Consider the following 18,600-nt stretch of genomic DNA (forward strand, 5'->3'; position numbering starts at 1 on the left):
GTACTTTCCCCACCAAGGGAGTATGAGCCACCTTGATATGGCTGCACAAACAAAACCAACCAACCAAAATCCCCACACCAGACCACAAGCCTTAAGAAATACAGTCCAAGCAGGATTACGAGGTCTTTTCTTCTTCAACAGTCTGAGCTTGAGGCACAGGAATTCCCTGCCACGACATCTGAACTCCAGTGGAAGAGAAATACTTGTAGACCGAGACCGTTCAGTCTTTATTCTCAGATCTTCTAAAGGAAATCTTTCTCTTCTACTGAGAAAGCAAACAGAAATGAAATGTTTACAGCTGATGTTTACTAAGGATTAAACCCTCACCCCGCTTCCTATTAAGAGACTCCTTTCGCTTAATAAACCAGGTGTTAATCCCTCAAAGTGAATGACGTTTCCCAAGCCTGAATATTTCTCTAAGCTTAATCACATTCAGAGGGAAAGACAGTTTACATAAGACAGAAAACAGATGTTTAATAAACTGCAGTTATCTGACAGGCGAGCATGTTTTAGTCTTTCCAAAAGACAGCCACAACAAGGCAGCAGCTATTCTCTCTCAGACACAATAAAGAGGAGTGTGGTTTGTTTCTGATTAAAGAGACCAGAGCTTTACTGAGAAGAACCCTCACCTTTGATGCTATAGGGAAAGAAACAACTCTGACTTTCTGTTCAGCACCAACAGTGTCATTCCAGCCAAATCAGCGCCGTTCTCTGCAAGACTCTGATATGACCAGCGACAGGCATCACATCGGTCATGGTTAAACCTGGTCTGAGCCACTGACTCATCACAGCGGCTTCACATGAGAATCAGTAACGCCTTCGACATTGCCTGGAAAGGATCAGCACTGCTTCTTTCTGCTTAGGAGTAGTTTTCAAGCAGATTCTGTTAATTTTTATAATTGCTTCAGTGCCAGAAATAATATATACATCACCATCACAGTGGCATAAACATTAAGGTGTTCTCCCTCTCTCCCCCCAAACAATCTAATATGAGCTGGACACGGTATAGGTAGATAGCACCAAAACACTCATACCAACAGCTGGTCAAGGCTTCCCCTTGGTGAAGGAGAAATGACAGAAGTTCCTTTACTTTTAACCAGAAGCACTGGTGAGAGGCATGGAAGTAGGTCACGTTTTTCTCTTGTTATATATAGAGCAGACAAATCTCAAAGATTTTGCTCTAATAAAACAGGTTATTTGCATACAGTGGGAGGAAAAGTATTGCCTAAGTGCAATGGGATTGAATTTTGTCCTCTATAAAATGACTAAAACACAAAACCCATAAAACAAGACATGAGAAAGATCACTTGGACTAAGACTTCCAGTTTTAGCTAATGGGTATTAGGTAATGGGTAAGCCGATGATACAACAAAAGGAATTCTAGGAGTAGCAAGGAAGGAGGACTAAGCAGATGGATAGTCCCAATTATTTTACTTCTGTCTCAGAGGTCAGGAAGGAGAAGCACCACTGTTTGTTTCTATTTTTACAGAGTTCACAAGCAAACAGTAAAGTAGCATAAAAAAAATCATGCCGTTCTCCAAAGTACAGAGTAAGCAGACATAAAACCAGTCAAAGTTTGGTCTATTTGCTAACAGAGAAAACAACGTCCAGTGAAACCCATGAAGCTGAGAGAAACACGATGGCTTATCAGTTTATCCTCATACCGTATTTGGAAGGGTCAGCCTTCAGTTTAGTTCAGACCCTCGGTTGTGCAAAAACCTTTAACTTCACTAAAAGCAAATGCACAGATGTACTCAGGTATATATGCTTAACATCTCCTGCCCACAGCCATACTTGCTGCTCCTAATATATTCTGTTGAAATGGCATCACTTTCTTTTTTCTCTGTATACTGCACCAATCTGGTAGCAAAAAAGAGCATGCTTATGAATGGGAACATGGCTTTTCCAATGTGAATAAACAATTTGCATGTATTGGGGGGGGGGGAAAAAAAGAATCAATTTCTATGAGATGGGACTGGAAAATTAATGCCTTTTAGAGTAGACTGACAATCATGTTTATAGTTCCATTTGGAGACAAGAAGCTTCAGGAATCCATTCCAAATACTCTACAGATTTCAGTAGGTTTGATTTTAAAACCAACCAGACTCTCATCGAATGGACGTAGTTATGAAGTAAATGCCTGAGGAAATATTCACACTGAAGTGACCCAAATGGTTGTTGCAACCTAAGTCTTCCAGAAGCCACTTAAGTTTATAAACAGAAAGTAATCTGGGAGTCTTCTAAATACTGAGGGTGGAAAAAATGCCAGAAGCAAAGCTAGAGTTATACAGCTGTACTGCAGCCACCTGTTACTCACGTTTGCTTCTACACAATATAATGAATGGGATTTGAGCTGAAAATAGCTCCTGCTAAATGTTTGTTAAAAGAGCATTATAAACTTTAATTAATTGTGTTATTTCCCAAGAGTTTTTGAAAGCTTTTATTAGCTAGGAAAATAAAATCATCATCTGTCATCTCTGGGTCTTTGTACTGCATACAACACGGAGCAAAATTCTCAGCAGAATGTGGTATTTCACACTGGATCTGTATTTTTGGACAGCAATGTGTACTCCAAAACTACTGATTTTATGCTGTTCACTGTAGGTATGCAATAGGCATTCGGAAGGGTGCAGAGCCATAACAAGCTGCTATATAGGTGAGCCTTTCGCTTTATGACAATGCTGGTTACAAATACCTGTCTGGAGAGATTTCTTTCTATTACAAGAAATTCTAAGGCTGCCTATGCAGTTCTAGTCAGGTCACAAATAGTAGCAGAGAGCAAACCAAAAAGCACGTGCATGTACATACATACAAAACAAAAAACACCTTGCAAACACGGAATACTAAATTTTTGTGTGGGTTTTCCTAATCATAACTCTTTCAGCTTTAATACGGGGATAACATCTCACCAGTGAGCATAAGCAGTTTTATACAGTGGTACATATGTGAGCTCTACACATCTTGCTGGTTACCCCCCATTTCACAGAAGGGAAAACTGAGCCAAAGAAGGCACGGAGGTTCCCTTGGCAACATAAAACACACGTAACAAAGGATGAAATTTGAACTCAGGTTTCCAGTTTCCTATTCACTGAACATTGAGAACTTTGGAACACATACATTCCAGCACTCTTTCATAAGAGCACTGGTGTTCGACAGCCTTACCGTGTTTATCACCTGAGTGCAGCACGTTAAAGTCATTAGTGGTTACTAACAGTTAGATAGCATAAAACATCACTGTTTCTGTGTTAATGCATCAAAACCAATTCAAACTGATTCCTTTGCTCATGCACACAGAAAAGCAGTAGTGACTGAGCACTTGGCAAGTACAAACCTAGATTAGTATCAGTGTGCAGTGACCATAGAGAGAAACTTTAGATGGGGCAGTTTTGATTCTTTCCCCGCCCTTGTTGCATGTATGAGCACTTGGTGTCTGTATGAGTGATAAACTGGTGATAACTTCCATGATTTCAGGTTACCCGCTGTAAGAAGTTGCCAGGGGGGAATAAGTAAGTCATATGGTACTATAGTCTACTGGATTAAGGGCACAAGAGCACCAAGGAAATACATCAAATGTTCAGAAAGTAACCAGTGATGTAACATACCAAGGGAGAAAAAAAACACCGAAGATAGTCACATCCTTTGAAGCTGTTCAAGCAGAAAGCAAATACTAACTTTAATTTACAATTCACTTAACTGCTCAACGTTATTCTGTTTGCATTGTCATATATATTTAACAGTGATATAACTGCCATTTTCTCTGTAACAAGAATCTGTAAACCAAACAACTGCAGAGCTGAAATAAAACGAGAGCTGGTTTTAAACCGTGCATGTTTCAACAATCCTTAGCCACCCAACCCTCATATCCTTACCGGAACTTCAAAAGTTTCTTGCGTGTCATCCAGCATCTGAATTTTGATGGAGATGAGTTTTCCAGGAGGTGTCAGAGGTGGTTTCTGCCCATGCTCCAAGGTACTGATCCCAGCATTCTCCTGAGCTCCTAACCGGGATCCTGCTGTTGGCCTCTGCTCTGTTTCACCCATGTTTAGAGAGAAATGTTTCTTATATCTGGTAAGGGAATAAAGGCAAAGAAGACTGTATCACTTGCATGTAACAGCTGTTGCATCTAAGCATTATGATATATGCACTTAAAACTGATAGACCACTAGGCGACCCTTACCATGAAGCAATACTGTCATGAATATATTTTCGTATACCATGTGAGGACAGGGAAACCAGGCTAACCACACTTTGAAAATACAGAGTTTAATCACCTGCTGGGGTAAGGAAGACAATCTGGCTGTGGTACCACACAATGAGAAAAGAGAAACAGTCCTTCTCTCTTGGAAAATGCAACAAGATCACACTGGAAACAGGTACTGTGATACAACCTATATCGCAATAAGTTATGCTGATTTTATGTACTTGCAAATCAGGCTGTTAGTAGCCAACAAGGCTCCCAAAACTAGGTGGAAGATGAGGAGCAGATGAGCAACTCCCCACCTGTCGAGCACCCTTCCTTCCAGCCATTTCAGCACATTCTCTTTTCCTCCTACCAGTCTCCCCCGGCCCTTTCACACTTCCACCTGGCTTGGGGCCCAGGGAAGCAGGAATGAACACAGGGTATAAGATGATCCCAATAATATGGCCTCAATACCGTGTTTCCTTCAGGGACCGGTTCTGCTCTAGAATATGAAGCCTAACGCGATCCCAGTGGTAGGTCAAGGACTGTGAGAATAGGCCACGAAAAGCCTAGAAAAAGCCAGAGCAATGTCAGTGATTGGGAAAAACAAGGTTCCCCAGCCTTGCTGTGGCTCCTCACAGAGCCCTAGTAAGAAGCAAGGGGACCTCAAGGCACACTCCATGCTTACGGAAGGTTCCACCATTACCCGTTGACCAGCACAGCTCATTGAAAAGGGATGTCTTCTCTGTATCCACACAAAGAAGCCTCAGGAACCGGCTTGCTAATTTTGTTTCCACGCAGCTTTTGCACTACATTACGCAGTGCATCTCTGCCAAATAAATATTCTATCCTAGAAAGGGAGCCGAGCTCCAACAATGATTCAGCGTGATTTTTCATTAACTGGCACAGTTTACAGCCTTCTTTTCTAATTCAAGGATCATTAGTTTCATTCGTCAAGTCTTGCGCATCACACCAGAATTTGATTTCAGTTTTTCCCCTGTCATTAGACATCCTGGCCAGGTTTCTGATGCAACCTGCTGCTACTGTCTATTTGTCTTCCTCAGTAATTACATTTCCATTCCCCGTGACTTTTATGTGCTGATCAATGACCATTAAAACAAAACCAAAACACAGAGCACACACAAAGGACAGAAACATAACTTTCCAGCCCAACAGAGGCACAAGAAAGTACTGCTGTTCATAGCCTAATTTGACTCGGGTTAAAATTATTGAGAAGCCTATGGGGAAAGAAGAAGTACAATATAGTCTTACATAGTGAAATGTCTCAGCAGTTCTACAGTACACCATAAAGAACAGTGGCATAAAGTGCTACGTAATGTGATACCATAAGGATGGAAGAAAAACAAGCCTGTCTTCAGCAGGATATACTATTTACTGCACATCACTCTTCCATTTCCTGAAGAAGCTGTTCCCACAGACTTCACCCAGCAAGCAGCTGGGGGTGAAGTTTTCTAACCAGTGCTTTGATTAATAGAGGAGCAGAAGTGTACTAGATGAGAAGGCAGGGAATGAAAAATTAGGGACCACACACCTCTCCGTCTCAACTCAATAGGCACAAGTGAAGGAGAAGCAAAAGCCAGTGGGGAACAAAGTTTGCCCACAGGCAAGTACATCTGAGTGCCACAAACTGGTGACTTCTGCAATGAGACAGCACTGTCTTACCACCAGGCTGAAAGCAATGCTACTGCAACCGCCCGAGTGCAAGCCAAACAGCAATGAAGCAAACGCAATTCAATTTTCATCAACCGGCGCTATGATCTAAGCCATAAACTGAATTGATTCAATTGATTCTGTTCTTTAAAATTAATTAAATTAAAACCTTTTATGAGACAAGAAGCGTCAACAAGAAAGCTGCACTCGGAGGCAGGAATTACAGGAAGACAAAGCTACGGAGCAACACTCCAGGTGTACTTGGAAATAAATCTGATTTTCCTGCATCTAAGTACATGGGAAAACACAAGCACACACAGTGTCTGGAAATGCCGCTAGACACAGATACTGCTCCACAGCCTTGTTAATTCAAAAGCTGTTTTAAGAGCTCTCCTAAAGTCACCACACAACGTATACAGCACCAGCACTGAAGAAAGGGCCTCCACAATGGCTGTGTTGTTACAGCCGTCTTTGGCTAGTTATACTTCATACAGACAAAGGAAATCTGTTCTATTTATCAAATCCAAAATGCGGGAAAATCAATCCACTGTAATTCAAGTGATACCATTAAATAATCAACATCAGGAAATATTCTGGAGCTCACACCTTTCTGTAAATGTCCTTCTGACAGGACGATCCAGTGGCCCACACACATTCAGAAAGGCAAATAAACTAGGTGAAATATGGAAAAAGGATCCAAGGTGAGGAGCCAAAAGAAACATGAAGTGAAAGTATAAGCCAAACCACTTCACATACACAGCTGAGAGGGCTTTTATTATTACTATCAGCAGTTTGTAATATAGAAACTCTTGTAATACAAGAGGGCTGTTCCGAAAGTCATGCCTCCTATTTTAATATGTTGGCCTATGATAACAGAGGCAGATGAGGTTGAACATTCCCACCAGTATCCTGTTACACGCTGTTGTGTGACAAATGACAGCAGAGGGGCAGTCTGACAGAATGGCATCTGACAGATGTGGAAGAGTATATGAAGCAAAGGGGTGCCACTGAATTCCTCCACGTGGAAATAAAGAGAAACTTCTGCAAGTTACAACCATCCCATCACATATGCATGCTCCACTTTGGAAGCAAAGATCCTTAAGTATCAGCCAACATGATCATACACATCTGCTACTTGCAAATTAAAAGCAGACCTTTTCCCTTTTCAATCTCTGCCTCACATACATACACATATAAATATCAGCATGCTACACTGGACATTATTGAAGTTTTGCTTATGTATGATGCTAGTCTCACTCACTATGGCACTTTTAACTTTGCCTCAATGTATTTATTGTGCCTTTATATAAAAAGGGTCTTAAAAATGGCAATTACCCACTCTAAAATAATACGGCACATTGCCAGGCTGCATACTTTTCTCTAAATCACTTTGATCTAGATAACCAAGAAAGTAACAGAATGCAACAGAATAGGAGTGAGCAAATAGTAAGCAAGCCCAAGGGGATTAGGCTACCTAACATCTGTCACAATGAGAACGATCAAGTTTGGACACTGGATGGAGAATTTTAAAGACAGTCTCACCCCCCTTAGACCCTTCACTGAGCCAATGAACCTTGATAATCCAAAAGAAAATAATTTAGTGTTTTGTTCTTTGCTGGGTTAACAAATTAAATTGGCTCCTAGCACACTGGCTAACCTAAAGCCAGGGCGAGCTGAGCACAGCCAGCAGTTCTTGCAGCTGCTGGCAGGCCACTAGCTCAACTCAAGCCACCCCACACAATGGGGAGCAACAACACCAGCAGGGCAGCCACTACAGAAAGCCACGTGTGTCATCAGATAAAAAACAGCAGAAAACCTGCTGGAATACATGCTCATCAAATCCATTAATCACTCAGACTTCCCAAAAGACAAGGAGGTTCAGACACTTGAGGTAAGTCTGAAGGCTTCTCCTGCTGAGGCAGCACATCACTGGGAACAGAGGCCTTTCTCACTTTTGTTACAGCACACTTTGAAAGCACAGACGGAAACACGCTGTACACTATTCATCTCTTAAAGGTGGGGGGGAAATGGGTGCAGTGGACTGGCATTGCCATCCTTACAGCTCATAGAGCAAAGCAGCCACATGGCAGGGGCTGCAATCCAGGCCTTACAGCTGCTATCCCACCCCTGTATCCCAGATCACACAGCAATCAGACATCTGAAAGAGGTCAATGTAGTCAACATGACACCAGGTGAAACGACTCAAACCATCGCAATGACTTAGAGATGATACGATACAATGATACGAAGAACTACGGCAGCACTGGAGGACTAACAAATAAAGAAAATCCAGACCTTCCAAGGGATAACAAATGTGGAGCAGCAATCCAGGCAGACTACCAGCAAGTGTTTGTCATGCTCAGCTTCTTGTGAAACCTCTAGAAAGCTTCAGCTGCAGAGAGGATTACAAGTAATACCAGCTTGGAAACACTCCTGTAAAGAGCACTATTCTTCAGTTGAGCTCAGAGAGAAAAGTTGTGCTAGTCTGCATCCAGAGCTGCACCAGGCATTAATGTTTCTGCCAAGCCATTGTATGATGAAGTGTTATCCCAATATCTCCAAAATGACAAGGCAGCAATATATAACGATAAAAACAGTAAGCTTTTAAACTAAGTAACATTATTTCATCTGAAAAATCTACAGTTGAAATAACGATGAACCAATGCAAAACAAATTAACCACCTTCAGCTCTTGCTCCAAAATGAAGAACAGCTGAGAGTTTGCACACCACGAGTACTAATGATGAAAGACAGCCAGTAAATCGAAACTGCAGACTGAAAACTATCCAGAGGGCAGTGGGCAGTGGCACAAAGCCTGGCTGGAGCCTAGTAATGAGCAGAGTACCCCAGGGGTCAGTCCCGGGCCTGTCCTGTTTAACATCTTCATTAAAGGTCATGATGACGGGATAGAGTACACCCTCAGTAAACTCATGGAACACAGAACTGGTGGGAGTGGCTGACTCACCAGAGGCCCACACTGCCACTCAGAGGGTCTATGACAAGCTGGAGAGGTGGGCTGACAGGAACCTCAGGGAGTCCAACAAGGAGAAGTGCAGAGTCCTGCACTGGGGAAAGAACAGCCAACTGCAGGCACCACAAGGTGATCAGAGCAACCCAGCTGCAAAGCAGCTCTGCAGCAAATGATCTAGAGTCCTGGTGGACACCAGGTCGGATGTGAGTCAGTAATGTGCACTTGTTGCTATGACGGCTAACAATATTCTTGGCTGCATTAGGCAAAGCATCACCTGGAGGTCAAGAGAGGTGATCCCTGCCCTGAAGTCACTGTTGGAAAAGCTGCAGTTGTAATACTGTGGAACTCAGTACAAAAGAAAGATGGGCACAGTGGAGAGAGAAGGAAGTATTACGTGAAGCTGGTTCTTCTGTACCTTTGGGCTCTCCTTTGGGATTAAAAAATCATGATCTATATTTCTTTAATGAATTCAGAAGTAGGAAGGCTCTAGGTGTGGTATGGTCCAGACCAGCACTAGAGGCTCACATATCGTCCCCACATACGGGTCAGCAGAGAACAGGATGGAGAGAGAGTCCCTCAACTGGGTTTAGTTTCTAAAAACAGCTTTTCTATTTTTTATGGCTGCCTACTTTTTGCACGTCTCAGAACTGGATGCTGTAGCATTTTGCACACTTTGCAGCAAAGAGAACTAGCTTTACATAAAGCAGAGTAACCATAAGAGCACACAAATCATCACCTGTCATGAAAATAAACACAGCCCACAAAGTTGCCCATCTCAGTCGGACACTGAAATCTCTAAATCCCGCTGCTTTTCTTGATGACACCAAATTAGCTGGAATGTGAAACCAATGTAAAATCCTCAGACTGTCATACACTGGCGCATAGCTGCTGGCAGGCCATTAGCGACTATGTTACTTGTCCCTGAATTTGACACTGGTTTCTTATTCCAGCTAATTTGGTGCTACCAAGTAAGCGGACTGCACTGCAATACAAATCTGAGCCCTCGGTCAGCCCATCAGCGTGACTGTACCACAGAAATCGGGTCAAGTGCCACAGCAGCTTTACAGACATTCAAACTAATCAGCGTACCAGTAAGGTAGGCTGAAATCTGGAATAATGAACGTATATGTATGTAAAGGACAAGACATGACATTAAAAACACGTCTTGCAAGCCTGTCTGTACAGCATTCAGAGTAACCATGCTCATTACTACTTTTACCTTTAGGGCCATTCAGCTTCCAGCTTGAGCTCATTTATCTTCATTACGCTCAGGTCCTCGAGCTGTTTGTGATTCTGTGGTGCTAGCAGCTGTCCCACATTCCAGGTCTTCTGCCGGGTGTCAGCAAAGAGCAGTCCCACCCTACACAAATCTAATGTGCACTATCTTTCTCCTCAACTACACACCTGTCAGTAGATCTATCAACGAATGCAATAATGTGTTTCTGCACACTTTTGCAATTGCCTCTGTGAAGAATCTCATCTCTGAAGCATAAGTACAGATTGCTCTGTGGATCGAGCCAGTCTAATCTGCAAACAGTATTAAAAAAACAACAACACAAAGCTGAAATTACTTTTGATTACTGTCAACAGTATCAACAAGGCAGTAAACAGACTAATTCCTTGTGTGCTATGCTTTCCAGACAACCCTGCATTAGAAATTTCTGGCAGGCACGGAACCCTTCTTTTTTTCTTCCTTCTCTGAATCTCATGCAAACGAAGTCATCAGAAATCCACACATACAAACATATATCTATACACACACATGTATACGCCTACATACAAATGCAGCAATTGTACATAGATATAAGCCATTACATTAAGCGAAACCTTTGCTTGCTGACCTTCTGAAAGGACCCCCCCACTAAGGAGGCTCTTCATGTGAGGTTTCCTTGGACTAGCTGTGACCACTCCCCAGGCCCTAGGGACTTGTTTCCGCTCTTTATTCTTCACTGTGTTCCCTTGTGCCAGTGATTGATGCTATTTACTCAAGTCAGGAATGCCAATACCAGAGTCAAACCAACAGAGCCAATTTTTCAGTTTTTCCTTCAGCTTTGACATCAGCCAAGTGCAACAGCACTGTACAAATAGGTAGTTTTGGCTATTCCTGGAAGGGAAAATAGTGTCTCATCTGCAAAGCAATGGGAACGGTCAGTTCTAACTGTTCAGCTTGTGACTCTCCTCCAACAACTGTGCTTTCCCTTCAAAATCAGTGGCAGAGTCTGAGCCAAATGTCTTTCTGAGGGGAGAAGGTTTCAGTAGTTTTCTTGATCCCTAGAGAACAGGAGGTTGAGGGGAGACCTTATCGCTCTCTCCAACAACCTGAAAGGAGGTTGTGGTGAGGTGGGGGTTGGCCTGTTCTCCCACATAACCAGTGATATGACTCAAGGGAATGGCTTCAAGTAGCGTCAGAGGAGGCTCAGGTTGAATACCAAGAAAAATTTCTTCTCCAAAAGAGTGGTCAGGTGCTGGAATGAGCTCTCCAGAGTGGTGTTGGAGTCACCAACCCTGCAGGGATTCAAGAAACACTGAGATGTTGTACTGGGGGATGTGGTTTAGTGGGCAATATTGGTGGTAGGCAGATGGTTGGACTGGATCATCTTGGATGTCTTTTCCAAGCTCAGTGAGTTTATGATTCTATGAAATCGAGAGCTCCAGTCAAGCCTGTATTGCCACAAATCCCTTAACAGCTCAGAAGCAGATACTGCTACATAAATGCTTAGTTTGCTATTAGACACACTACAATTTGAATGGATGGAAAGGCTGTGGAAACTTTACTCCTATGTAATACATGCTAGGAACATGCAAAGAGGGATTAAAAAAGCATCTCATTCTTGTGTTCCCAGATAGGAAAGTTTCTCAATCAACTGGGTCCCCCCAGGCCCACAGTTAGACACTGAAAACACAAGTGAAGTGGGTAAGAAGTTAAAGCAGTTTGGTGGTTCAGCAGTAACACGAACCCTTCCTGAAACCATTAAAAGCATTTTCCAAAACCCTTTCATGCCATCACTCTGCATAAATAAAGCTGCTGCACCAGCTGGAGTGCTCTGGGCTCACTCACCCGTACAACACCTCATGTGAAAGCCAAGTTGAATATGCTCCTAGAAGAAGAAAGTAATCTGATTTGCTTCCAGATTTAACAGAATTCTGAAAGGGATCCAGCAACTCATACCCAGCCTTTAGTTAACATCTATGGAATAAAAACATGTCGAAAGAATTAATAACACACAATGATAGTACTACCGTTCAGCAGCTCAGGGGGAAAAATCAGAGATAGACCTGCTTTTGAGAAATAAACAGCTTGCGGGATATAGTATTTCTCTAAACCAAATGCAAATAAGTAGTTGAGGTATTTGTGCTGACTCCTCCAGAGAGCTGTCAGAAACAGGATTTCAACCCTAGTGTTTTAGCAGCCCCTCAAGGAAACTCTCCCATCCCTGAGCATGCAGACACCCAGCAGAAGATGCTGCAGTCAGCACGCACAGATCCCACTCTCTACCCTGTTAAGACAGAGACCAGGTACTTACAATCTGTTGTGCTGATGGTACACGGCATAGGAACAGAGCAGCAGCTCATGAGCTGACCAGCACACGCTGCATAAAAGCAGCTGTGCATGAGCTCGCACCACTCTCATGACCCTGAAGCTTGTAACCACAGAGGACGACGACATCTACACTCAGCATTACGCATCCAGGGAAGATGCCTATCCAAACATGTTAAATTGAAGTCGTAATGGTCTTGACTAGCTTCCTTCTTGCCCAGAGCTTGTGATCAGAATCCCACAAAATTATTACGTATGCACAGTATATGGTCTTCCACCAGGAAAAACATATTTATGGTCACAATTGTATACACAGTACATAACCCACTGCAAAAACAGAAAGAAATCCTGCAGGCTTTAAATATTTAAACATTTGCTACTGAAAGAGACTTTTTACAAGTTTGTAAAACAGCTCAACATTACTGAATATATATATATTCTATATATATATATATACATATATATATATATATAGAATATATATATCTATATATTCAATAATATAGAAGAATTAATATTAAATACATATATTATAATATATATTATATATATATTTAATATTAATTCTTCTACCAGAAGCCTTCATTATACTTGGCCAAAGAACAACCACATTGGTAACGACACAGCTCCCAGCAAGAAATGCTTGGGCCATCAAGAAAACTAAATCGCTTTTTGTACTGTTGTTTAGAAAACAGCTTAATAGACTCATTGGCATCCCAGTGGACACGCAGCAATCAGGTTGGGAGGTTAAGACTGCACAGAATCTAGATTGAAATATCCTACAGAGTTTTAAAACTGCCTTTCCTCCCCTCCCCCCTTGCAAAATAGTTGTAAAATTTACAGCAAAACCTTCAAATTTGCTTAGGTTTCTGTCTCGTTTCTCTTTGTGCCAACAGTAGAAGCACTAAAAGAGCTACAGAGAAACCCTACCTGTGCTGAGCTGTGCAGTCTAGACACTGTCTGTCCCTTTTTTGTCTGACCACAACTCTCCCAATCTTCTAAGATACAATACCTCTCTGTCTTGAGATAACTGATAACGCCACGTCTCTTTTGTGAACAGCTATCAGAGGCGTTCTGTGGCCACAGGTAAGTCTACGTCTTATTTCCAGCTAAACTTAAGTATTTGATATGCTGCATGAACACAGACTTGGGTTGTTATTCACAGAAGGCAAAGATACACTAAAAAGCCTGTTAGTTACCGTTATACCTGCAAAATAAACTGCTTTCCCCACTATAACTTTCTTCACAATGATAGCTGGCATAAGTTACTCCAAACCGCAGCACTCCTATAGAATCATAGAATTACCCAGGTTGGAAAAGACCTTGAAGATCATCAAGTCCAACTGCAGCCTAACCAGAACCCTAACTCTAAAAACCCTACACTAAATCATATCCCTGAGCACCACATCCAAACGGCTCTTAAACACATCCAGGGATGGCGATTCAACCACCTCCCTGGGGAGCCTATTCCAGTACTTAACTACCCTTTCTGTTAAGGAGTTCTTCCTAATATCCAACCTAAACTTGCCCTATTGCAAGCTTTACAGGCTGGATCTGGGCTTGCCTGACCAACCACACCACTGTACCTTTGTCAGCAAACCTGTTTCAGTACAGATTACATCTCCCTGGATTCTGATGCATTTCAAAGCTAATTACTATCTTACAAGTGTGAAAAAGCATTATCTGCAGAATCAATTCTTTTTACCAAAGGGGACAGTGGAAAGCATCAGTTTTCTTGTTCTGTTCTCCTCCTTGCAGTGTCTGAAAGCAGAGAAAGCAGAAATATTGCCAAATCTGCCCACTGGCCTGCACCATTCGCTTTAAAATATCCTCGGAAATAGTATCCAGAAACAGTCTTTGCAATCATAGAATCACAAGGTTGGAAAGGACCTATAAGATCATCTTGTCCAACCGTCCTCCCTTTACCATACCTACAGAAAACCCCTAAACCATATCTCATAGCTCCCTATCCAGATGCTTCTTGAACACTTCCAAGTGATGGCAACTCCACCACCTCCCTGGGTAGACTATTCCAGTGCCTGACCACTCTAAATGGAACGAAGAAATGATTCATATTTATCTATTTCTTTTTCAATTAAGATATCACAACATAAAAGTTGCCAGAGAAAAGATCATGAAGAAAGAGGGCCACTGCAACTAATGCAGGACTTCAAAGGGAACACTGCCTGGATGATTTTGATGGATGATCTCCCTAAATAAAAGACTTCCATTACCACTGTGGTGCAGCCACCGTAAGGCATCACAGCAGGTCACACTGGTGCGCTAGGTCAACAGGAAGCTTGGCTATTAGATTGCTCCCCATGCGAGAACATTAGACTCATCTTCTTTTCTTGGCTCCTGACTCTCAAGTAACATTAGATTATGCTGAACACGGAAAGAAGCTTTTATGACTGCATCCGATAGTGGCATAGAGGAGGCAGAGACTTCTGAAGTGTGAATAACTAATATCTCCCAAGAGCCTTCCCTAGCTGAGCATGCTTGAACTTCACATGCTTCCCCAAAGTCAAGCAAACCATGCCTCTCTGTTAGGGGAGAGAGGAGTCCAACAGGCCTTGCGTCTTCATGATTGTCCACGACAGAGCTGGCCCAGGCTCTGCAGGGTGAGCAGGGTGGCTTTAGGATCACGGTAACCTTATGAAAGGAAGAGGAATGATATTTAGCCATGTTTCATATATATGGAATAACAGACAGAAAACTCAGGTCCTTGAGGTACCCAGATATCGTCTCAGAGGTAGTAGTCAAAATCCATTTACTGATCTAGGTCAAACAGACTGAATCCAAAGTAAATCCACCCATTCTGTACTCCCAATCTGAATTTCTGAGGGCCAAATCATTTTTCAAGTATTTCACATCTAAAGAAAGCTGCAGAATGTGATTACAGATCCTTTTACTACAGGCGGCGTTCAAGAACATAAGGCTTTCAGAGAATTAGCTAGCAAATCTCAAGTTTTATCAAGACTGTAACTATTTTCTGAGTGTTTGTCATTTCCTGACAACAGAGGGACTTCTGTCAAGGACAGAATCCAGTTCTTAGAAGCATGAGGCCATCAGCTCCCTTTAGCTACCCACCTCAAATAAGCAGATAACATAACTGACACTACCTTGAGAGTCCAGAAAAGAGTATCCTCCATTTTCATACTTCCTGAAGATGCATACTTTGATTTCTGCATTGGCTACAAGTAAAGCATCTGTCTTTAAACGACACCAGCCAAAAAAGCATACAATTTAATACGCCTGGCACTGCCCCTACCCCACCCTCAACCTGTCTACCCCTATAGATGCCCACAGCAAATTTCTCCCTGTCTTAGGTCGTCCCCTCTTTCTCCCCATCCCTGCTTCCAGCCATCCACCTTGTACATGCACAGATGCACAGACCCACACTGGTTGCTGCATCAACAGCAGGTAAGCATCTGCTTTTCTACAGCTATCAAAGTCAGCCATAAATACTGCAGAATAACCACACAGAGGTGTAATTAAGCACAAGCATGCCTTGCCACTACTGTGCACAATATACCCAGCAAGAAGCAGAAATATCCTGTAGCAAAACATCAAGAATTCAGCTACCAGTCTACTCCTGACCCTTCCACCCCTACGTGCATGCATGTTTCTGGATGAGGTTTAACATCTTCTCAACAGCAGACTTCCTATAAGTTGCCCCAAGTACCTTTATACTGTCCAGTACTGCAGAAGAAGAACTATTCACAATCCTATCTTACTTCTGTCTTCTTCTTAAATATACAGATTTTTTTTCCCAATACGCCCTAGAGGAAAAGAAGTCACAACTCTGATCAATTCAGAAACATGGAACACTCAGGTTTTTATGCCAAAAGTGAAGGAAATAGCAATTCTCTGCAGCTATTCAATAACATACTTGTGCTCTGACAACACACAGACCCGTCTCTATTTAGACTCCATAGGGAAGGGTTAGGCCATCCCGACCACACAAGCAGGAAGAAAGAAAATGCCCCGTATCAGTAGGAACACAAACAAATCATCAAACTTACTGCAGGTTCTCCTGGATGAAGTCAAAGCCTTGGCCGGGAAAAGGAGATCGGCCGAACTGACACCTTATTTGCCATACAATCTGCTAAGAGCTCACACAGGACTTCCCAACTCAAACACCTTCCCCTCTGCCCCACAACCTGTCACTGGAAGACACAAGTTGATAAGTTTGCCATGGGGCTGTTTACTTGCCTTTCAACATACAGAGGCACGCAGTGAACCTCAGGAATTGCACACTGAACACAGGCCCCGTGACACAGTATCTCCCACCATAACATTTGGCCCATGAATTCAACAGGAAGCAATGCAGGAAATCCAAGGCATCGATGCAATTCCAGACCATGCCCTTCCTGTCTGGGGAGAGAGATCTAAAAGCATCTGGGACTCCTGCTAACAGAACCAGTCAACACCTCTTCTGAAGAGGAAGAAAAACCCAAACAACAAAACGCAACCATCAACCACCCAACTCAAAGATAAATATAGTTTAGTTGGCACATGTAAGAAGGGACCAAGGTGAGTGCTAGTCAGCATTCTACCTCCATTTTCCAGACGTGCATAGACCAAGAGCAGCCAGCCCCGGTGCGGGCTGAAGTGACTTGTTCTGCTGCAGCCACAGCCATGATCCTGAGTCATGTGGCTGCTCCCCAGCACCTCAGGTACAGTAGGGAGCCCTCCTCATTCACACAGGACACTGGACAAATTTGCTTGACCTCAGAGTCACTAAATCCACAACTAAAATATACAAACAGAAAAGGAAATTCCAATTAGCGAGAGAGCTTGGGGGAAGGGAGACAAGGGAAGAGAATATTCTTTCCTGTATCTATTTTTAGGCTACGCAAGGCTGTCTGAAACCATGGCAATGAACCTGCTATAAATCCCCTCAGCAGCTCCATGTTTCGTTCCTTAAAGACAAGGATAAATGAGCATGTACTGTGGATTAAATGGCCTAAATCAGAAGTGAATAAACTAGCAGGCCGCTGGAACGCACTTGTGAGTTCAGCAGACTGCCAGCTATGTGAGGTAGGAGACCAACCTCTCAATCAAACACCTAGGAAAGAAGTACCACCACCACCCACCTCAGGGCGGGCTGTGGCAGCAGCCATTGCATCCTTAGCACCCAGCTTCCTCCTTCAGGCTTGGGCTGGCTGACTCAGGTGTGCCCTCGGCCCATCACTGTCCATCCTCCCATCTGACAGCTGAGCTGTTCATCAGGCTGCACTCTAAGATGCTTTGGGTAGTTAAATAAATACACTTATTTCAAATCTAGCACAAATTTCCATTTGTGTAAGACTGGGAAGAAAGGGGAAGGGGTGGTGGGGGGGTGTCTCTAAAACTGCTACTCAGCAACACTAAAGGAAAAGAAAAAAATAGAAACAACCACTTTATGGCGTTAACAACATTAAAGCCAGTGGAAAACACCAGGACTTTTTCCCTGCATGGGCCACAGAGGACAAGTAAGCTCTTTTGCTCAGCCCAGTTGCAGCATTCACAGCACCCAAGCGGTGCAGTATCAGCTTCCCTGCATTGCTAAGCAACGCTGCTCCACATTACCTCAACTGATTCAAGGGAGGGAAGTTGATTCAGAAGCCATTGAAGAAGGGAGAAGCTAGATAAAAACAGCTGCACAAAGCTCACACACACAAGCCAGGATCCTGCATGGACAAAGCAAAAAGCAATTAAAGGGAAACAGTGATTCGGGAAGGCACAGACTGAAGCAGAATAGAAAACATCCGTGCCCAAAACAAGACAGAAGAGGGAAAACAAAGCAGGTAGGAGAGGGGGAAACAGCACTACTGTATCACCTCAGATACCCACGGAACAATGAATTATGTTTTCCTTTCCAGAGTGAAAACCAGAAAAGCGTTGTAATAAAGATAAAGCAGATAGGAAGTCAAGTCCCAGAACGTGTGAATTAAGCAGCATAAAATGAAGTTTATCAGGCAGCCTGTTTAAAAACAAGAGGAAAAGGAGGTGCTTTTTCCACACTACAATTAATTACAGAACTCATTCTCAGAGGATGCCATGAAAGCAAAAATTTAAAACAGATTAGTGCATGATTTGATGTATTTATATAAGAAAGTTTGCCTGGGGCTGTCAAACAAAGGTGCAGAAATGACTTTCTTGCTCAAAGCCCTTGAACTGAAGTCTGCCAAAAAGCTGGGATGGATCATGATCTTTTCCCTCCAAGCATTACTACAGGCCATTGGCTGAGGTAGGA

The 18,600-nt window shown here is 42.9% G+C and overlaps 1 protein-coding gene across 14 annotated transcripts in view; it reads right to left on the reverse strand.

The window, feature by feature from the left end:
• The window catches only part of FARP1 (FERM, ARH/RhoGEF and pleckstrin domain protein 1), a 195,574-nt gene that overhangs the window by 158,071 nt on the left and 18,903 nt on the right, over positions 1-18,600 (reverse strand). For all 14 annotated transcript variants that reach the window (XM_085535944.1, XM_085535943.1, XM_085535939.1 and 11 more), the window contains one exon: positions 3,870-4,065. In XM_085535944.1, coding sequence (XP_085392070.1) covers positions 3,870-4,040 — 171 coding nt within the window. In that variant the 5' untranslated portion in view covers positions 4,041-4,065. The remainder of the gene's footprint in view (positions 1-3,869; positions 4,066-18,600) is intronic.

The sequence above is a fragment of the Coturnix japonica genome, chromosome 1, assembly GCF_054131305.1.
Source record: "Coturnix japonica strain WE chromosome 1, WE-NBRP24, whole genome shotgun sequence".
In the NCBI taxonomy this organism is placed as follows: Eukaryota; Metazoa; Chordata; class Aves; order Galliformes; family Phasianidae; genus Coturnix; species Coturnix japonica.